Raw genomic sequence first — 22,517 nt, forward strand, 5'->3', positions numbered from 1 at the left:
GACTGTTTATTGGTTGCTGGCAGTGTAGGAAAATCCACTTATAGTTGTAATTAGAGTAGAATTTACAAAATGCATATTTATTTGCCTTGCATTTGTTCCAGTCTACTCTTTGATTTAATATTCTGTGGTTCATTTGCATGTTTTTTTCATGCTATGCTCTTGTTTAGCAAGAAGTTTCACTTAAATACTGACAGTTTATGTACTCTTTCTTTTCAGATTTGGATGTGGTGAAACTACAAGTCTTGAAGACATCAGTGCTGTGGTGTGTGATAGTTTAAACTAATTTTCTTTGTTGGTAATATATATGAAATGGAATGTGGTGAAAGTACTGAATTTGAGTTGAATTATTTGTATGTACTTGTGAATAATAAATTTCTTTTGTTGTGAAGGACTATATTTTGTGAATTATAAGATATATTCCTTACACCCTCCCTCTAAAAAATTTTTAATTTTCCCGCCAAAAAACTTATAATATATACGCTTTATGTGCCTTTTATACTAGCTGATTGAGGAGTGGTCGCTCCCTGCCCTTGCATGTTGGTTTTTATGAGACACTAGCGACTTCAAGTGTAGAAACTATGCAATATAGTTGGTATACAAGAGACTTGAAGTCTTCAAAGTATTAACTATAAGGTATAGCTGTAGGCTACACTGGAGAATCTTAGTGTACAAGTTAAACATTATCTGATAGTGTTTAACTTGTACACTAGGATTCTCCAGTGTAGACTACAGCTATACCTTATAGTCAATACTTTGAAGACTTCAAGTCTCTTGTATACCAACTATATTGCACACTTTCTACACTTGAAGTCGCTAGTGTCGCATATAAAAACCAACATGCGGGGACAGGGAGTAACCACTCCTTCACAAGCCACTATAAAAGGCAGATAAAGCGTATATATTATAAGTTTTTTGGCGGGAAAATTTTTTCAAACCAAAAGGGGTCCCTTTAGGAGAGGCAGGCAAAGATCATTGACAACACAGATACTCCACTTACAAAGCTTTTACTTAGCACAATTATTCATGTTACATACATAAAAACAACTGTAATATTGGCCACTTGGCAAAATGTATAACATTCAACATACACCTATTATATTGCACTCTATTTCAGACATATTTATATGAACTAAAAGCTAATAATGCGACCAAGTGAATGTTGGGAGAGTTTCTAGACCTAATTCACAAGTGTACAAAATCTAACAATAATAAATGAGTTGCAGAGACTGTAGCACGGCTATTCTAAACTACACATGTAAGTTAACAATCTTTTGTTAACTGCCACATCAGTTTACAATATGTATGCTCCAGGCCTAGAAACCCTCCCAACAGGCACCACACACTCCAGTATACTCAGACATATTGTTTTCTACACTTTTAAATCACAAACAAAAACATGAATGACAAATATTTACTGTAAACTCATGGCCAGTTTCATCAATCTCTGACAACTATCAAAAAATTTCTTCGTAATTTAACATTTCATTTTCGTGCTGTTAGTTAAATTTTTAAGATGGTAGCAAGAAAACTTATTTTCCTGAACAATATAAAAGAATTCAGCCCAGAACAAATTGATCTCATCATACTCATTTTATTCACTGGAATGTGAACCTCAAATGAAATTGAAAGATTAATATAAGAACAGAATACATTCCGAACTCCAAACCAATGAATCAAAAGCTTACAATCCAAAATTCTACACTTTAAGCTTATTCAATTTACAGAAATTAAGAGCAAATGCAAGCTAAATAACATGTAAAATTCACGCTGCCACTGCTGCTCAAGACTAGATATACAGTATTTGTTTTTCAGGATGCAGAACACCAAAAATACTGTATGTTTATAATATCCCATGTGTAGGAATTTAAGTATAATTTTGCGAATAATGAAATTTCATATACTGTAGGAAATATTAGCAACATCTGGTCAAAAAAAGAACAGTTTTCAATATGTAGCAATGCTAATGTATTAATGAGGGCATTGACACAGTACTTGAATAATGGCCGAGTGCACCAATCTCAATAAAAAAAAAAACCGGTCAATTGGGTTATTTTATGACACTGTATCAACATCTAGGTTATTTAGCATCTGAATGAAATGAAGGTGATAATACCAGTGAAATGAATCTGGGGTCCAGCACCAAGTTACCCAGCATTTGCTCATATTGGGTTGAGGGGAAAACCCCAGAAAAAAGCTCAACCAGGTAACTTGCCCTGACCAGGATTCGAACCCAGGCCACCTGGTTTCACAGCCAGACACACTGACCATTACTCCACATGCGTGCACTACCATGGTCAAACTACAATTGTGGTGAATCAACAATGATCCTCAATCACAGAAACCCATTCTGACAACCTCTTCAGCCAGGTTAACTCCGAGATTGCACGTCATTTGTATAAAGGAAAGCATCCATAGGAGAGCAAAGATAAAACAGATGGTACCCAATTGTTACACACTTCATTTTTGTTAGGTCATTCTGTTTGATTTGTAATGCTACACACAATTAAAATGAGTATGGAGAACAAAAAGACAACCCCGAATTTTTCAGATCATGAAATAAGGATTCTTTTAGAGTTAGATTACACCAACATTTTTGAAAACAGGAAAACCAACTGATGTTCCCTAAGAGCAAGCTACATGTTTGAAGTTGGCCACAGAATTTAATCACACTAGATATGTTATATTTGTGAAATTCGAAATTTACAGCAGTACAGTTTTGGTCAAGAATGGTGCACTCAGTCACTAATCAGTTAAAATACGAAAAGATAATATCAGAACACAATACTTTTAATGGACTGTAAAGTCACTAAAAACATCATTGAAACTGGCCATTATTACATGATATAAGATTTTACAGAAATCTATCATACCTGAATCTTTATCTAATTTGTCAATTTTATTCAATCTTTTTACATATCCATACATACAGTACAGTAATTCCTCTTTATCCACAGAATCTGCAACAGCAGTTAATCTTGGCAACATTTTCCAACTTGAATAAAGTTTTTAAAATCAGAAATATATATGGGGTACCTGGGCAGAAAAGTTATATAATGTTTAAGTCAATGTAACATTTGCAGGATGATACATTCTGACACTGCAACTGAAATAAATGTGGTCTTGTTCAATCAGGTATATGACTACGATGCAAACATGACCTAAAGTTTGATCCACATGGGTGGGAGCCTGCAGCAACTGCAAACATTTGAGAGGTGATCCATTCCAACACTAACTTCGTGACTAGTAACACAATTGAAATAAACATGGTCTTGTTCGATCAGGTATGTGACTATGGTGCAGCACGACCTTGAGTTGAAGCCATGCATGCAGGGGTAGGAGCCTGCAGTTTATCTAAGCAACTCCGATGTGATAGTGCGCTAATTTTGGTGCCAAACAAAAGATCTCATCTAGATCTATCCATTTAGCAACTACCAGACATTTTGGGTGTGGGCAAACATTTTCGTGCAGTTTATCTAAGCAACTCCGAAGTGTTAGTGCACTAATTTTGGTGCCAAACAAAAGATCTCATCTAGATCTATCCATTTAGCAACTACCAGACATTTTGGGTGTGGGCAAACATTTTCGTGCAGTTTATCTAAGCAACTCCGATGTGTTAGTGCGCTAATTTTGGTGCCAAACAAAAGATCTCATCTATATCTATTAATTTAGCAACTGGGGACATTTTGGTGCAGTTTAAGCAACTCCAATGTGCTAGTGCACTAATTTTGGTGCCAAACAAAAGATCTCATCTAGATCTATCGATTTAAGCCATAAATATTTGTTGAGGACAAATAAAAAATTAGTAATAAATTAATTTAAAATTTCAGATGTCTGTCTATATTCAGAGAAAAGCCCATACTACAGGAGGAAATACAAACAACATGACTCATTGGAAAGAACATCTAGCAGAAATTTCAGGCAGTGTATTTCACGACTCTGATATGATAGTACACTGATTTTGGTATCAAACAAAAGATCTCGTCTAGATCTATCGATTTAAGCCTGCTGTGTTCATGTAAAACTTACGGTCATGTCCTGGACACAGCCACACACATCTTTTTCTTATGTACTTTAGCACCTAGCATCTTAAGTGTAGAGTTTTTATAGAAGATCCCCTATCTCAAGTTCATGAGAACAGATAACATGTTTTCACGCATGTAATAATGTATTATGTATTTATTATTCCTACACTTACTACTTGTTTCTCCTAATGTCTTAATGTTTCTAACTTATCAAACTTTATCATAGGTATGTAGATAACGAACAAATATTTATAAGGTTCGCCATTATTTGTGGTTTCGAATATAAGCAGTAGGTTTTTAAACATATCCTTTGCAGATACAGAGGAATTACTGTATGTAATCTGATTTAAACTCTTCTATTATATTTTTCATTTCAATTCATTATTCACACATTCCAATGCATTCCAATTCATTACCGACATATTCCACTGCATTCCAACCTTCAGCTGACAACACCTATGTCGAAGTTGTTCACTTCTTCATAACAGCTCTGCTCATCGGTCTCAGAACTTATCTTCCCCTGGCCCATGGAGAAACCATCTGCAACAAAATTCGACAGAATATCAGTACAATGTCAGGTGAAAAGTTCATGCTCTATTTTTGAAATTCCTGTTTCTAGTTCTTTATGTGAAGTATTGTGAATCTGAACAAAGTCGATTTCGATATAATCATGAAGTACACACTTTCAGAGTCCTGATATCGAGAAAGTGGTTCGTCTCTATACAAATTTCTCCTATACTGCTAGCCAATTTTTTTTCATATACAATTTCGACACGTCAGGTGTTCACACTTTTAACAATTGTTTCTGATGCTCTTTCATCTCTATACACTCAGCCAGTTGAGCTTGAGACAGATAATCAGCCTGTCGCAGAATGTGAGAATATGACACAGGATTGGGAAGGAAGGTTGTGGTCCTTGCAATTGGTACTAACCCAGCATGTGCCTGAGATCAGTTACATCTTTCTCCCCGTTTGTCATTTCCTGGTCTTTCTCTGTCATGTCATCTTTCTCTCTCTGTCCTGTCTCTCCATCACGTCCTCTTCTTTTTTCTCTCTGTTGTGTCCTTTGTCTTTCTCTTTTTGTCAGTTCTTGTCTTTCTCTCCATCACGTCCACGTCTTTTTCTCTCTCTGTCTTGTGCTCGTCTTTCTCTCTATTGTGTCCACGTCTTTTTTTTTCTGTCTCTTCTGTGCTTTCTCTTTTTCTCTCTGTCTTGTGCTCGTCTTTCTCTCTATTGTGTCCACTTCTCTTTTTCTCTCTGTCTCATGCTCGTCTTTCTACTGTGTCCACTTCTCTTTTTCTCTCTGTCTTGTGCTCGTCTTTCTCTCTATTGTGTCCACGTCTTCTTTTCTGTCTTATGCTCGTCTTTCTCTCTATTGTGCCCATGTATTTTTTTCTCTCTCTGTCCTGTGCTCGTCTTTCTCTCTATTGCGTCCTCGTCTTTCTTTCTCTTTTTGTCAGTCCTTGTCTTTCTCTCCATCTCGTCCACGTCTTGTTTTCCTCTCTGTCCTGTGCTCGTCTTTCTCTCCATCATGTCCTCGTCTTTTTTTTCTCTCTCTCTCTGTTGGGTCTTCGTCTTATTCTCTCTCTGTCAGCCATTTTCTTTCTCTCCATCATGTCCTCGTCCTTTTTTTTCTCTCTCTCTCTCTGTCGAGTCTTCTTCTTCTCTCTCTGTTCTGTCCCTGTCTTTCTCTCCATAGTGTCCTCGTCTTTTTTCCTTTCTCTGTCATGTCCTTGTCTTTCTCTTTCCATCATATAGTCCGTCACACGCAGGCTGTCTGGTTTCAAATGTTAGTCAGATCTGATAATTTTAATTGCAAAATCCATCGTGAAACTTGTGGGAGATAAGGTCGCATTTGGCTTTTTTTTTTTTTTTTTAGCATTCTCCAGTCAACAGCTAACGAAACTTAAGAGGGGGCTCATCTAGGAATAATCGGGGTTGCCCTTTTCATAACCCAAGTACACAGCAAATCTCAGTGTAGTCAGCTGGTGTAAGTTGGGAATGCATCTATCTGAATGTTAGAACAAAAGATGTACAGTTTCCCTAGAAAAGGATGAGACGATTGAATATTCCTAAGTCTCAGATGTAAGACACTGCGCATGATCGGAGACCAGAGCACTGATACACAAGATAACGAATATTGAGTTACTTAAATTCAGGCTATTTGGTTTGTTATGAGCATCGTTCCGAAATTCACTTCAAAAACTGCAAAATATATGATAATATTACGTAAATAAAAGATAAATATATACATAAATCGTGTAGTTAAATCGACAATGGACCTTCATGACTAGATCGACACTCTACACAGAAAGGAAAGCTTTCGTGTCGTTTCAATAGCTCAGACGCTAAGACTTCTGCGTCTCGTGTAGAAGAGTGCGAGTTCGATTCCTAGTCTATACAACGATTTTTTTTTTGTCTAAATAACTTTGAAATAGCTAAATAACGTTGAAATAGAGTTTTACAAATTCCTCAGATTGTGTTAATGATCACAGACAATACAAAATTACAAATTATAATATTGTAAACGTTAATCTAATGAATGCATTTATACATACACACATACAATGTAAATGCATATATATTAAAAACTAACAATTAAAATGAATTATGTTAATAACCTAGAATTTAGCTGTAGCAATGTGGTGTCATAACTTGGGATTTGTTTACTTAACGTAATTAGATTTAATTTGATTAGTTTCGCAACAATAATTGGACTTCCTGTTATATCCTGTTATTTAAATATTTAATTTAGGGTTGACTTATTAACTCTTACTGTGCAAGATGCCCATTATTTCAATAATTATATATCACGCTAAATAGTCATTGTCTACACCAAAGTATTATCGTCATCCCTCATTTCTCATCGTAATGGCGAACTGACGTGACATGAGACAGCGAGTTATAGCTCTAGTTGAGGCTGGATATGGGGCTAGATCTGCTGGCCGTTTGGTCGGTGTTCCTGGAAGTACAGCAGCGAGGGGGTTCATCGTTACAAAATTCAGGGGAGGTCGAAAATCGCCCTATTCCATGGGCGTCTGCGGATTTCTTCATTGGAAGAGGATGCTCTCTTATTCGAGACAGTTCGACTGGACCCTTTCGGACTACTAACGAAATAAGAGCAGCATCTAACTTTCCCGGTTCTTCACAGAGTGTGATCAGCATGTTGAGGAACCGCGGTATTAGGAGTCGGAGGGCTGTGCAAATGGAAATATTGGGGGAAGCACAAGCTGTCAACCATCTTGCCTTCGCTACCAATCGAGTGGATTTCAATTGGAGAAAGGTATGATGGTATGCGGACAAGATTTTAAGTTAACGGGTCTCTTTTTGTTTTTTATGATTTTTGTTTCAGGAAGAATACTTTTAACTTCCAAGTAAGATTTATTTATTTTTCGACGAGGTTCAGCCCACTTGTAGACCAAAAAATTGGGCATAAATTATTCCATATTTTTCGACAAATTATACAGTCGAGGAACTCTGAACAAATTAATTACACCTCAATAATAAAAAAAGAGTTTTACCTGGGATCGAACACGAAACGTTTCGTTTACACGGTGAAACCGACACGCTACTATATGAGCTACAGAGACAAGACAGTGACAGCAGCAGTCCAGAATGTAGATCCGATAGCAGGCATTTGCCATTCGGTACAGAGAAGCAATGATATTTTGTTACCCGAGCTATGTTGTGAAATCGTGGCTTTAAATGGCTGTCTTCTTCGTGATCCTTATTCTGATCCCTGTCCTTGTTGTGGTCCTTGTAACAATTCTTGTTCTATTTGTCATGTTACTTATCGTTATACGTCGATATCGAGTGAACCGCGCTGTAGAACTTTAACTTCCGACAACCAAGAATCGTCTCATTCTTTTTAAGGGTAACTGTACAAGGTCGCAGTGCTGGGTTGTAGTGACTCTTTGCAAAGTATAGATGAAATCTATTAATCAACAAAATACTAACAGACAATGGAGTATTTTTAATAGACTTAAATCATTAATAAACGGTTAGCCAATATCTGCTAAGACATCTATGTAACAGATGTTGAAATGACCATCATTATATAATTTAAGAAATCCACAGGAAGAATAACTTAACCACTGGGTCCAAATAATTATTTACCTAATCTGCATATTCAGTCAAATCTCAGTAGGCTATTTATCTAATTTGTCTAATCTCTTTAACCTGCCTATCTATCTATAACATACGTCGGCATTCTGTGACTCGCTAGCCAGCCCCTGGAAAACGAAGCAAGCAAAGGGGAGTAGTAGAGGCTATACCCCCACCCACAACGGACTTGCATTTTGTTGTACACAATGTAACTAATATCACTGGTGGGTTGGCTCCATAGTATGTCATTATTAAGACATTGAAAATCCCATGGAAACGTGAATTTCGACCAGAATATCGATCCTTGTAAAAGATTTATCAATTATTGTTATGATTATGCTAAAATTTATCATTTACTTTCCTGTAATTTCACAATTAAACAGTGATAACATAACTTTCATCCATTCTATAATTCATCAAGAAGCACTATGGAGCAAAGCAACAAAATATGAAATATGTTATGGAGTTTGTTGCTGACACCATGACCCAAATAAAATCAAAGTCAAATTAAAACACCGAAAATTCCGAAAACTCCTACAGGACATGGATGCAGAACACCAGATTCTCCATATTATACAGCTGTAAGGTGAAAGCCTTGGAAAAATACTTTGTCGGGTTTTGGTAAGCATAAAATAACTTCTGCTTTTATGAAGGAAAAGGTGCAGTAATTTTCTTTAAGTGCCGGTAATTGTCGCCTATGTTTGAAATATATTACACTGCCCTAGGATTTCAACATGTTAATAAATAATATTACTGTTATAGGACACAGAATGTCCCAAGTTGGAGGAAAATTGGCTGCTAGATTTGACATTCCTTTCCGAAATTTCAGAACACTTCAACAATTTAAATTGATAGCTTCAAGGGAATAATAAAAAATATGTAGTTCATATGCACGGACAGCATCTATTCTTTTCCTTTACTTACAGATTTATGGAATCAAAATTTATTACAAAAGAAGACATTTAATTTTCCTTGCTTACGCTCATTAAGCAATACTTTATATGAGATATCACATTATATTACATTGATCTCTTGAATGAACTACAAATAGATTTTCATAAAAGATTCGTTCAATTTAGAAACTTGAAACTGATTTCCAATTGCATGAAAATCCTTTTGGCTTAGAAATAATGATAGTAAAACCTGGATTACAATAGGAAGTTGTATATCTCTTAACATGTTTTTTTGGAAACAGAGTATAAAGATTCCGAAGGTGTTAATATTTTCAAATTGCTAAACAAATTAAAATACGCTAATATGAGGTCTTACACAGCCAAAATCACAGCCATGTATGGCTCCACATTATATGTGAACAATTTTTTACAAAAAAAGAACATTGCAAAATCAAAAAGAAGAACCCATATTACAGATGAGCATCTCGCTTTACAGTTAAAATTAGCTGTATGTAATTTTACTCCTGACTGATCAGTTACTCAAGTACCATTTCTCTTTGAATAACTGTCCCGGTTTTGTTCTGTTATACTCTATCAGCCATTGTTCAACGAAATTTGTGAAAAGTGACGAAGAAAATAAATGAAAACATATCAATAATAATCACGGTTATCAACATACTTCTAAGATTATAGTCTGGCACAGTACATTAAATACCGTGGTAAGGGAAAGTGTACCCACACCCTTTCATCCCTTCCCGTTCTGCTGATCTATTCGGAAAATAAGTTTTGCCAATGTATGATCTATTATGATCTATTTCAATTCTTTCTAATATATTATGTATTCTAATTATACATTAAATCATAATATGGTCGAACCTTAAGCTTATGGCATGTTGCTGAAGTCCTTCACTTCTTCGTAGCAGCCTCGCTCATCAGTCTCAGGAAAAACTGTGGTCCTTCCCTGGATCACGGAGAAATGATCTGGAGAAGAAGTTCGAAAATTGTTAGCTCAATGTTAGGTGAAATACAAGGTGATTCACAAGTGTAAATACTGGATGAGTGTAATGTAACGGTAAAAAGAAACCCCCGTACTTTTTCTGAAATGTTTTATTTCAGAGTAAGTTATGTAGCATTCAAAAGGATTTGTGGTAGAGGACCAAGTGGTTGACCAGCCAGATCATCGAATATGAACTCCCTGGACTTCCTTTTTTTTTTTTTTTTCCGCCATAGACTATGTGCCATTCTCGTAGCTGTGGAGATTTTTTGGAGTGAGTCCAACAGGTGATTTAGAAAAAATGTTATAGGGAATTTAATTTTGTTTCTAAGCTATACTGCACCCATCTAATATTTACAATTACAAATGAATGGGTTATTTATGAAAGGGCCTAAGTCGCTAATTTTGTGAAAATGAGTTTGTAATGTAATACTGCTCTTTGGGAGTAGATACATCGATTTAGATATGAAGAGGACTAAGCTTCACACTCTATAATGCTTAGTAGAATTTATTATACAATTTGTATTTCAGCCTTAATTTAAAAATTTCGGCCAGTAAGTAGTTTTTCTTAAATTGCTAACAATTTAGTATTCAAGACTTAAGCCCTTTCATAAATAACCCATTAAAATCATCCAGTATAATTTGATGGTGTTTGGGTAAAGGGGGTTAAGTCATATTTTGTACAAATAAAGAGTTTTGTTCCCCAGGTGAATTACTTACTTACTTACAAATGGCTTTTAAGGAACCCGAAGGTTCATTGCCGCCCTCACATAAGCCCGCCATCGGTCCCTATTCTGTGCAAGATTAATCCAGTCTCTATCATCATACCCCACCTCCCTCAAATCCATTTTAATATTATCCTCCCATCTACGTCTCGGCCTCCCTAAAGGTCTTTTTCCCTCCGGTCTCCCAACTAACACTCTATATGCATTTCTGGATTCGCCCATACGTGCTACATGCCCTGCCCATCTCAAACGTCTGGATTTTAAGTTCCTAATTATGTCAGACGAAGAATACAATGCGTGCAGTTCTGTGTTGTGTAACTTTCTCCATTCTCCTGTAACTTCATCCCGCTTAGCCCCAGATATTTTCCTAAGCACCTTATTCTCAAACACCCTTAACCTATGTTCCTTTCTCAGAGTGAGAGTCCAAGTTTCACAACCATACAGAAGAACCGGTAATATAACTGTTTTATAAATTCTAACTTTCAGATTTTTGGACAGCAGACTGGATGATAAGAGCTTCTCAACCAAATAATAACACGCATTTCCCATATTTATTCCCCAGGTGAATACACGAGCTAAATTCTGCAAGTGAGGTGCAAAAAAGAAAATAATATTTGTATTTGATGTGTTTTATTTGTGTACAAAATTATTTGCAATAAGAGTCCGAAGTTTAATTTTAATTTACAGTAGAACTCCAATTTAAGGTGACCTCCATTTAACATTAAATTTTCAAGGTCCCTGTAATTATTAGCTACATATGAGTAATGCATTTTTTATATTCAATTTAATGTTATTCACTTTGCTGTGAAATCCCCATTTTACGTTAAAAACCGTTCTTAAATTAATCCTGACTAATGCAAAACTAAACGCATTTTGATTCAACACGTAAAACATAAATTAAAAATTTTTTTTAAGAGTCTGCTGCCTCACGGCCATGTGTTATGGAGTGTGCCATGTTCAATGACAGCTATCCACCACAATTCACAACTTACAGCATCACTTGCTTCTTGTCTTTGTTGTACTTGGCGAAGTGCATGGTATCAGTACTACTCCAGTGAAGAGACGGAATTGTTTTCACTTGAAAAAGAATGGCCGTGAAAAGGAAAACACGTTCTCTTAAATGTTAATTTAAATTCACGAAATGGTAAAAAGGGGCGGGGGGGGAATCCAAATGCAAAAAGAGATCTTCACATTTGGATGGCGATAACAAGACTTGATTGACACACCTCCCCCCCACTTATGATATTATCCATAATTTACTTACTGTAGCATTTTCTACAAGTAAATTGAATTTTTGCAAAAGTATTAAATTTTTTGAACAAAAAATAGCAAACCCCTTCTGTGTCACCATAAAAATGTTAAATAGGGGGTCCCACTGTATATGGAAACTCATTTTTATGACAAACTCCCTTTACCCAAACTCCATCGAATTCTCTATTTTATAATTGAGGACTGTTCTTGCAAAACTTGCTAACTGAAAAAATTAAATTTTACAGGAGACAAAACACTGTAGTAAGCAAAATTTTTCTGTAACTCTCACATAGCAGAAAGCAAGTTTTGGAAAAAACGATCACACTTTGACACACTACAATGAAGAGAAATAATAAAATTTTACTAAAACGCCTTTAACATCATGTAGAGGCCTGCCTTATGTTAACGAAACCATCAAAATCTCAATTTTGCAAATTTTGCAGTTAGCAAGTTTTGCAAAAATGGTCCTCAATTCTTATATTTCCTCATTATTTGGAGTACAAATGTAAAAAGTAGTGTGCATCACTGCACAAGCGTTCAGAGATCAAGTTATTGAAGATTTTCAGGAGGATTTGCAAACATGTTTTGAGATAATCTCGATACGGACAAGCAAGTGTTTCAACAAGATGGGGCAAACACTGATACTGGTCATGGGTATGGGCACCTACCCCAACAGTTTTTTTTTCCCCCAGCCGGTTGATTTATAGATATTCAGACCTTTCGTATCCAGCACAAAGGCCTGATTTGTATTTGTGTGATGCGGTTTTGTGGGGGATATTGAAAGAAAAATGTTTCACTCCAATCCATGCAGTTCAGACAATCTTAGTGAAACAGTTCTGCACAATGTAACAAGGGAGCAGTGTGTTGCTATGGTCACAGGATGATGTATGTATTTATTTACACTGTAAGTGGGCAAGCACTGGTGGCAGTGGTATATACAATATAAACAATACACAATAGAGTATAAAATATGTCATACATAATGGATAAAGACATGTAGAACACACAGTTGTATGATAGGTATTATGTTGTGTAAAAAATGTTATCATTCCAAGTACCAAATCTCAAAACCTTATTCCTTTGCTGTGGTCGTACCAGAGAATCAGTCCCATTCCGAGGCTTATTTGAAGGTTTCGTAACAAGCTGTTTTTTATGGTGATGGGACTCTCACTTTGAGAGAGGAACATAGGTTAAGGGTGTTTGAGAATAAGGTGCTTAGGAAAATATTTGGGGCTAAGAGGGATGAAGTTACAGGAGAATGGAGAAAGTTACACAACACAGAACTGCACGCATTGTATTCTTCACCGGACATAATTAAGAACATTAAATCCAGACATTTGAGATGGGCAGGGCATGTAGCACGTATGGGCGAATCCAGAAATGCATATAGAGTGTTAGTTGGGAGGCCGGAGGGAAAAAGACCTTTAGGGAGACCGAGACGTAGGTGGGAGGATAATATTAAAATGGATTTGAGGTGGGATATGATAGAAAATGGATTAATCTTGCTCAGGATAGGGACCAATGGCGGGCTTATTTGAGGGTGGCAATGAACCTCCGGGTTCCTTAAAAGCCAGTAAGTAAGTAAAAAATGTTATCAAGGTACAGTATTTCATTACCCTTTTCTTTTCGGCCCACCCTTTATGTAACAATATTCACACTGGATTTGTGAAAATAATAGCTTTCAACTACACCCCAACGGATCACGAAGACTAGGAATGACCATGACATCAGTGAATCAATTAGGGACATGGAATTGTTCATGATCTTCCACATTATGGTAATAATGTTTCAAGTTCAGTGAACCATTTTATAATCCGACAAGTGAATGAGAATAGCTACCTTAGTGTCCATATTAATCAGTTGTCTCGAGTCCTCTCTTGTCGTCTGCATCAGGAACTGTTCTCTAGTCTTCTACGGAGTTGCTCCAGAGAATTTAACACCTACTCCATAACAATGCCCCCAAATACCTGAAACAAAACACATGACAACATCTTTATATTTTGTTACTATTGATTTAAATTTTCGGAGTTTAGATATGGAAACTGGACTGATAACACACAATGTTAAGAAAAGTGATCGTAAGAAGTTCAAATGTGCAACATTTTTAATTCATCATCATCATCAATAACTTCAAGGTTTAGGCCGATGGCCTGTTCCGCCTCCAGAATTTTATTCATCAAATGGTCTCTCCAACGTCTCTTTGTCTTCCCACTCGTCTTCTTCGTGTAGGTCTGTAACACCATGTTCTGAAAGGTATTCTGTCGTTGGGCATTCTTGTTATATGGTCGTACCAATTATTTCTATATTTTTCAATTATAGTTATTACACTCTCGATATTCAGTTCTCGTCGTATATCTTCGTTTCTCTTATGGTCCTGTAGTCTAAATCCTGCTAGTGGCCTTAAGAGTCTCATCTCAGCGGCCTCAATTCTTCTCTGTTGGGCTCTAGTCAGAATCCACGTTTCTGAACCATATAACAATGTCGGAATTGCTAGTGTCTTGTAAAATTTGAGTACAGTTTTTCTGTCGACTTGATTTATGAGTGTACGTTTAATTGTACCAATAAGTCTTAAAAATTTATTTAACTTGTTTTCTACGTCTGTGGAGGATATGTAAGAGAGATCGCATCCAAGGTAAGTAAAAGAATTTACTTGTTCAATCATCTTATCCTCTATTACAATTTTATTTCTTATTGTATTATTTCCGCAGAAGCCAAATACTTTAGTTTTCCTGTGTGATATTTTTAGATTGTAGTTATTAGCAACAATTCTCAACAGATGGACTGCTCTCTGTAGGTACATTTTTAATTAATTGTAATATTGTTTAATGTATTTTTGTAACTATCTTTATCTTTGCTCGAATGGTTTTCTCATTGCATGTGTGGGTAAAATGTGGTGATTCCTGAAAATTTTGGAGATTTGTCTATCCCTGATGATGATGGTTCCAGCAGAGTTATGAAAATAATATTCCATATTATACGAACAATATTTGTATCAAGTTCAATAAGTAATTGAACAATATGAATGGTAATCAAAACAGAATTCTAATAATAAATTATTACCAATAATTGTCAGTGAAATGCAAATATCAAAGGAACTATTTGACAAGTTCTGAATAAAAATAACCACTTCGATCTTACTACTTACCAGTTCTTGCATGTTTGCTGACAGGGTTTGTGGTCCGAGATTGCTTCGCATTTCCCCTCCAAGTGCCACTTGACTGTGCAAGTGATTCTGTGCCTCAAGAATCGCTGTCTCATCTTCTGCCCAAGTTGCTCCACAGATTAAACATCTACTCCATACTTGTCCCCAAATACCTGAAACAAGGCAGATGACAATACTGATATCTTTATTTAATAACATTTACTAAACACAGATGTGTACAACTTTCCAACGTTCAGATATCTTTTTATGTTCTGGAGGCCAGGCTCGAGACCTTGCAGAATGAGAGTGATTGAAGAGTATTAGTGAATTGATGATAAACAGAAGAACCCTGAGAAAAACCCCTCTCGCCCACTTTTTCCACCATAAATTCCATCATGACCCAGGCAGAGATCGAATCTGGTCACCACGGTGGAAGAAGGCAGAGAGGCTAATCACTTGGCCATGGCCAACGTGTATGTTTATTTAAAAGTGGTTTAAATTCTCAGTAAATTTTGCAGTAGCAACATATGGAAATTGCACTGATATAAGTGTTTGATTTCGTGTTCAAGTGTCCTATTCCAATAGCATAAACAATTGAATTACTAGACATTGACCATTCACTTCTGGACCATTCTGAAAGTATTCCATGATGGCGTGGTACATATTATAAAGAAAAGTCTAACCAGTTACCAGTACAATAATAATAATAATTTATTTATTTAATCTGACAGGATTAAGGCCATAAGGCCTTCTCTTCCATCCTACCAGATAGCACATATAAATACAAAAAAGAAATACAAACACTGATGAAAATAATACAAATTAAGTTAAAGCCCTATAGAGGGTCAACAGAGTCAAAAGAACGCTATAGAGCTCTCATCAAGTTAATAAAAGAAAAAAAAAAGAGAAAGAAAACAGAGATAACAATGATGATATAACTGACAATAATAATAATAATAATAATAATAATAATAATAATAATAATAATAATAATAATAATAATAATAAATACATTACATATTAATTTTCAATTTTACAACAGCATAGTTACAATATTTACTATATGTCATGGGTTAAAATGAAGTTGCGCAACCTGACATGTGTTCAACAAGCAATTCCACGAACTAGAATGTGGTTTTTTAATTTAAATTTGAATTTTGATATTGTCCGACAGTCTCTGACATGGTCAGGGAGAGAATTCCAGAGGCGTGGACTAGATATGCTGAAAGATTATGAGTATAAGGATGTTCTGTGCAGAGGAATAGAGAGAAGGTACATGTTCCGGGTTCGAGGTAGTGAAAGGTAAACAAAACGAGATGCTAGGTAAGAGGGTGTGGATGATTTTAAATAGTAATAAGAGAGAGCTGAAGAATCTTCTTTCTTTAGGTGGACTCCAAGACAATTCTAGTGACGGTGTTACATGATCGAATTTTCTAATGTTACAAACGAAATGAACGCAGATATTGTGAACACGCTGTAGTCTATGGGCAAGATCAGTATTTAGATTCGTGAATAGAGAATCGCAATAATCCAAGTGGGGCATCACTAAAGTTTGGATCAGGTTGCTTCATAAATAATTACGCCATGCTTCGTGATAAAAAGTTTACTTATATACTTGTATTGTGAATTTTTAAAGAAATTACGTTAGGTAAAAAATGTAATTTTAATAAACTGAGTATCAATTTGTGACAAAGTATCTATCTTTGAAAGAGTTGTCCAGCAAAGAAATTTGTACAAATATGGTGGATATACTGAGGAATCATTGAACTTTGTATGCCACCATAAAAAAACCGGAATGTTCAATTAGAGAGACAAAGGAGATCAAAGAAGAACATTATGCTGAAAGACCTCTTTTTGGGATTACTCCAGTAAATATTCATGTTGTGCATAACATGATTTTGAAAAATCGACATACTGTCTTACACATCGAGCATCGTCAAGGTATGAGAAAATTATCCGTTAAATGGTCTCTAAATGCTTGAACAGTTAAACAATGGTCAGAAACGACCAAGTAACATTTTCAAAATTCTTGTGCCACTGTTTTGAAAACGATTCTTTCAATTTTTTGGGTAGTATTGTAACTCTGGACAAGACATGGATCCATCATGATCCGGAAAAAGACCAATCAAAAGAGTAGAAACACTCCGGTATTCCAAAAAGACAAACTTTATGAAAGATTCTAATTCTCAGTGAATCGTCATGGACAATATGGCAAAGATGCATTGTATATAACCCATATACTTACTGGCTTTTAAAGAACCCGGAGGTTCATTGCCGCCCTCACATAAGGTCGTCATTGCTCCCTATCCTGAGCAAGATTAATCTAGTCTCTATCATCATATCCCACCTCCCTCAAATCCATTTTAATATTATCTTCCCATCTACGTCTCGGCTTCCCCAAAGGTCTTTTCCCCTCTGGCCTCCCAACTAACACTCTATATGCATTTCTGCATTCGCCCATATGTGCTACATGCCCTACCCATCTCAAACATCTGGATTTTATGTTCCTAATTATGTCAGGTGAAGGATACAATGCGTGCAGCTCTGCGTTGTGTAACTTTCTCCATTCCCCTGTAACTTCATCCCTTTTAGCCCCAAATATTTTCCTAAGAACTTTATTCTCAGAAACCCTCAATTTCTGTTCCTCTCTCAAAGTGAGAGTCCAAGTTTCACAGCCATACAGAACAACCAGTAATATAACTGTTTTTTAAATTCTAACTTTCAGATTTTTTGACAGCAGACTAGATGACAAAAGCTTTTCAACCGAATAATAACAGGCATTTCCCATATTTATTCTGCGTTTAATTTCCTCCCGAGTGTCATTTATATTTGTTACTGTTGCTCCAAGATATTTGAATTTTTCCACCTCTTCGAAGTATAAATCTCCAATTTTTATATTTCCATTTCGTACAATATTCTGGTCACGAGACATAATCATATACTTAGTCTTTTCGGGATTTACTTCCAAACCTATCTCTTTACTTGCTTCAAGTAGAATTTCCGTGTTTTCCCTAATCGTTTGTGTATTTTCTCCTAACATATTCACGTCATCCGCATAGACAAGAAGCTGATGTAACCCGTTCAGTTCCAAACCCTCTCTGTTATCCTGAACTTTCCTAATGGCATATTCTAGAGCGAAGTTAAAAAGTAAAGGTGATAGTGCATCTCCCTGCTTTAGCCCACAGTGAATTGGAAAAGCATCAGATAGAAACTGGCCTATACGGACTCTGCTGTAAGTTTCACTACAACACATTTTAATTAATCGAACTAGTTTCTTGGGAATACCAAATTCAATAAGAATATTATATAAAACTTCTCTCTTAACCGAGTCATATGCCTATAACCCATATACTGGTACCAAAAATTTCCAAGACTATTGTGTTGAACACCTCGCTTAAACTAGGGAAGAAGCTAGAGTGAATTGTGATGGCCTCCATTCCACACCTGTGGAGTAATGGTCAGCACGTCTGGCCACGAAACCAGGTGGCCCGGGTTCGAATCCCGGTCGGGGCAAGTTACCTGGTTGAGGTTTTTTCCGGGGTTTTCCCTCAACTCAATACGAGCAAATGCTAGGTAACTTTCGGTGCTGGACCCCGGACTCATTTCACCAGCATTATCACCTTCATCTCATTCAGATGCTAAATAACCTAGATGTTGATACAGCGTCGTAAAATAACCCAATAAAATAAAAATAAATCTCTATGCCTCCATGTTAATAGCCTATATATATATATATATATATATATATATATATATATATATATATATATATATATATATATATATATATATATATATATATATATATATATTTTTACTTTGGAGGAGGGCCCATATGCAAGCACTGTAGCCTTAGCCTTAGCATGCAACCTCCTCTATTGTAATGATTTTGAAGTCCTCAGGACCGCTCTGCAAGCACGTGATTCACTGCATGGTGCCATCTTATCTATTCGGCTGACATCCAGTTCTGACGAAGTCCACAATCGCCCCTCTATCTCCCTGTTAATATGCCACCTTCTCAGATCGATGACATCTGTTTGCAATTCACGTGCTTGCGTTCTGCTGTATCCTTTGACCCAAAGATAGAGGCACCACAGATTCCAAGACTCACCAAGGCACCATCTGTCCCAGGGAGCTAAACTCCCCAGTTTGCCGTAGTCAACTGTAGAAATCCCTTCCACTTGCTGGATTTGTGAAGCTCCTCCAGACGGGTGACATCTGTAGGCGAATCCCAGAACCACATCTGCCATGGTCTCCTGGTCGACCTGAAACTATTAAAGATACAAGACTCTGAAATTAATGAAGACGAAATGAGTCTGGGTTCAACGCCGAAAATTACCCAGCAATTCTGCTTCAAGTGGTTAAAGGAAAACCTCGGAAAAAAACCCCAACTAGGTAGCTTCTTCCAACCGGGATCTGAACTCGGGCCCACTCGTTTCATGGTCAGAATACTCCACAGCAGTGGACAACCAGTGCAATCATCAGACTCAGGTGCCAAGCTTTGATCTTGCAGTTTATTTTTTTTATTTTATTGGGTTATTTTACGACGCTGTATCAACATCTAGGTTATTTAGCATCTGAATGAAATGAAGGTCATTTTTTTTTATTTTATTGGGTTATTTTACGACGCTGTATCAACATCTAGGTTATTTAGCGTCTGAATGATATGAAGGTGATAATGCCGGTGAAATGAGTCCGGGGTCCAGCACCGAAAGTTACCCAGCATTTGCTCGTATTGGACTGAGGGAAAACCCCAGAAAAAACCTCAACAAGGTAACTTGCCCCGACCGGGATTCGAACCCGGGACACCTGGTTTCGCAGTCAGACGCACTGACCGTTACTCCACAGGTGTGGACCAGTTTCCATTATTTTGCATTAACTTTAAATTGTCGATAGAAAAAACATCTTTTACAATACGAGTGTAGGTACTTGAATATTGGCAATGCAGTTCGCCACTTCAACATTACCATACTGCAATTATTTATATAAATTATAATGTTTATAGTTTTTAGCTGCTTGATAGACAAAGAGACTGACAGAGGCATGGCAGTGAAGCCATGGAAGAAAATGAATGATAATTTTCAAAAAAATTAGAGAGATATATATAAAGACAGAATAATTGGCTAATTAACTTGTAGTGTGGGTCCATTAAAACGTTGACGAACACCATTGATCGGTAATTTTCATGTTTTATTTATGATTGACATAATATCAGCTTCTTTACACTCAAAAAGAAAATAATGTGCCCTGGACCTATACTACGTAAAGATAGTGGCCTGGCCGACAATCAGAAATAATTTATGATTGGTCAGAACGTAGTGACATTACTAGTATATGACACTGTTCAGAGGGGATGTTCACAGATGTCTCGCTCAGCATTTGTCATATATTGTACAACGTGTGGGACGTTGCCATTCCATGCCAGCACGATTAGGACGCTTTTTGGTCTTTTGTGTTTACCTGATATCGAATTATAATTGCCTAAATTTGACAGGTAGTATTACATTATTTTTGTGGTTATAAAATTGTACAAATTTTCAATCCTTTATGGAACAAATGTACCGGAGTTACATAGGGTAATGCCAAAATGATTCTTAAAATTTTATTTTGGACATTTTCAATTTTCTTTCTGATTTGTCTGGTGCAGCAGGTGTACATTATTATTGGCCTAATTAGACAATTGTAAAATGTAATGCTGGTTTTCAAATTTATATTTCTGCTTTTATTAAGAAGCTTAGAGAATACAACTGGACCACTGTAGTAAATCTCAGTTTTGAGTTTTTCGTTAACATGAATCTAAAAATTAAATCTAATGGATAATGCCCAGGTACTTCGCCAACGTTTTTCACTCAATCTGTGATCATTGTATCTCTAATTTAGTTTGATTATTTGAGTAAGATGTAAAAGTTTCCCACTAAATAGAGTGGAAGATGAAACTTCGGTATCTCCTCACACTACACAATTCCTTGGCCTCATATCACTTAAATGATCCCCTCAACTAACCCAGTAACCTTGTCACATACCTCGACTCAATGTCACTTAGAAGCTATGCCCTAACCCATACAGAAACTGAAATCAGAAGTCAATCCCGGTGTGTGGTGTGGGACGATATCGAAAATTGGCCGAAATTTGTCATGTCTAAACGTTACTTTCCCTTTTTTTGTATACGGACGTACTTTCCTATCTGAAAAAAAAGTAAGCTATGGGTATAATAGGTCACATGACTCAATTTGTTTATTTTATTAGGTTATTTTACAACGCTGTATCAACATCTCAGGTTATTTAGCGTCTGAATGAAATGGTGATAATGCCGGTGAAATGAGTCTGGGGTCCAGCACCGAAAGTTACCCAGCATTTGCTCATATTGGGTTGAGGGAAAACCCGGAAAAAACCTCAACCAGGTAACTTGCCCCGACCGGGAATCGAACCCGGGCCACCTGGTTACACGACTCAATACTTTTGGGTAAGAAAATCACATTAAAATAGTCTAATACAGAGGAAAGTGATGTGAAAGCACGGGTACACCATTATGCACGACTTGATAGTGAATACGTTTTTGACAAGATTAGAGAGAGTTTAGGTGACAGGCCGGGGTCCGCAGGGCACCTCGTGCTCAAACAACCCACGTGAAATTTACAGATTATATATTTTCATGTTTCACTACAAATTTTTCGTTCTTGAATTTACGCAAAACCTTAAGTTGCCTACAAACACGACTATTATTTATTTGCAATATAAATTATTACAAATTCTTACAGACAAGAAAAAACCCATACGTACCTCTCAGCTTCAAATGTCAAAATGGGAAGAAGATGGAGATCGCACTATTCAGGTTATCCAACAAACGAACAAAATTTACCCCGTCAATTTACCAATTCACACACTCGAAAAAAGCTGATCATGAGTGAACTGAAAAAAGGATACCGGTACGTTGTCCATTAACCGTTACATGCTTTAAATAATATTATTTAATAATAATTAAAAAACGAAGAATCACTATTTGTAATCCAATGGGGGTATAATTGATTTTGCGTCATTACGGTCGCGCTCACGGGTCTCGCCATATGACAAAGAAATATTCTAGGCGGGGCAGGAGGGATGCTTGCGCGTAGTATTGTTAATTGTAATATTCCACGGCTTCCTTCCGCCCCATCTACAATATCCTATTTTCTGGAATATCTCGCGCACTTTTTTCTCAAAATAAAGTAAAAAAAAAAGAGGGTGTGCGGGGTGCGCCACATGAAGTTGGCCACATTGCTCGATTTTTCTTCCGCGCAATTCCTAAGTTGGTAGCATATTCCTTTATCATCCCGCGCGGGTATTTCAATTCTTAACACGTCAAATGGCGTTAATGCGTGTCAAGCTCAATTATAGTGTAATAAGTGTA

At 36.5% G+C, this 22,517-nt stretch overlaps 1 protein-coding gene across 1 annotated transcript; it reads right to left on the reverse strand.

Annotated features, from left to right (window-relative positions):
* Positions 1 to 988: 988 nt before the first annotated feature.
* LOC138702977 (uncharacterized) lies at positions 989 to 21,953 on the reverse strand. The gene is made up of 6 exons (XM_069830424.1): positions 21,911 to 21,953; positions 19,242 to 19,401; positions 15,134 to 15,303; positions 13,828 to 13,955; positions 9,895 to 9,999; positions 989 to 4,562 (listed from the first exon to the last, which is right to left on the reverse strand). The coding sequence occupies exons 2-4, from the start codon at positions 19,378 to 19,380 to the stop codon at positions 13,929 to 13,931; spliced, it is 336 nt and encodes a 111-aa protein (XP_069686525.1). The 5' UTR covers positions 19,381 to 19,401; positions 21,911 to 21,953; the 3' UTR covers positions 989 to 4,562; positions 9,895 to 9,999; positions 13,828 to 13,928.
* Between the last annotated feature and the right edge of the window lie 564 nt (positions 21,954 to 22,517).

Source organism: Periplaneta americana, chromosome 7 (genome assembly GCF_040183065.1).
Source record: "Periplaneta americana isolate PAMFEO1 chromosome 7, P.americana_PAMFEO1_priV1, whole genome shotgun sequence".
Lineage (NCBI taxonomy): Eukaryota > Metazoa > Arthropoda > Insecta > Blattodea > Blattidae > Periplaneta > Periplaneta americana.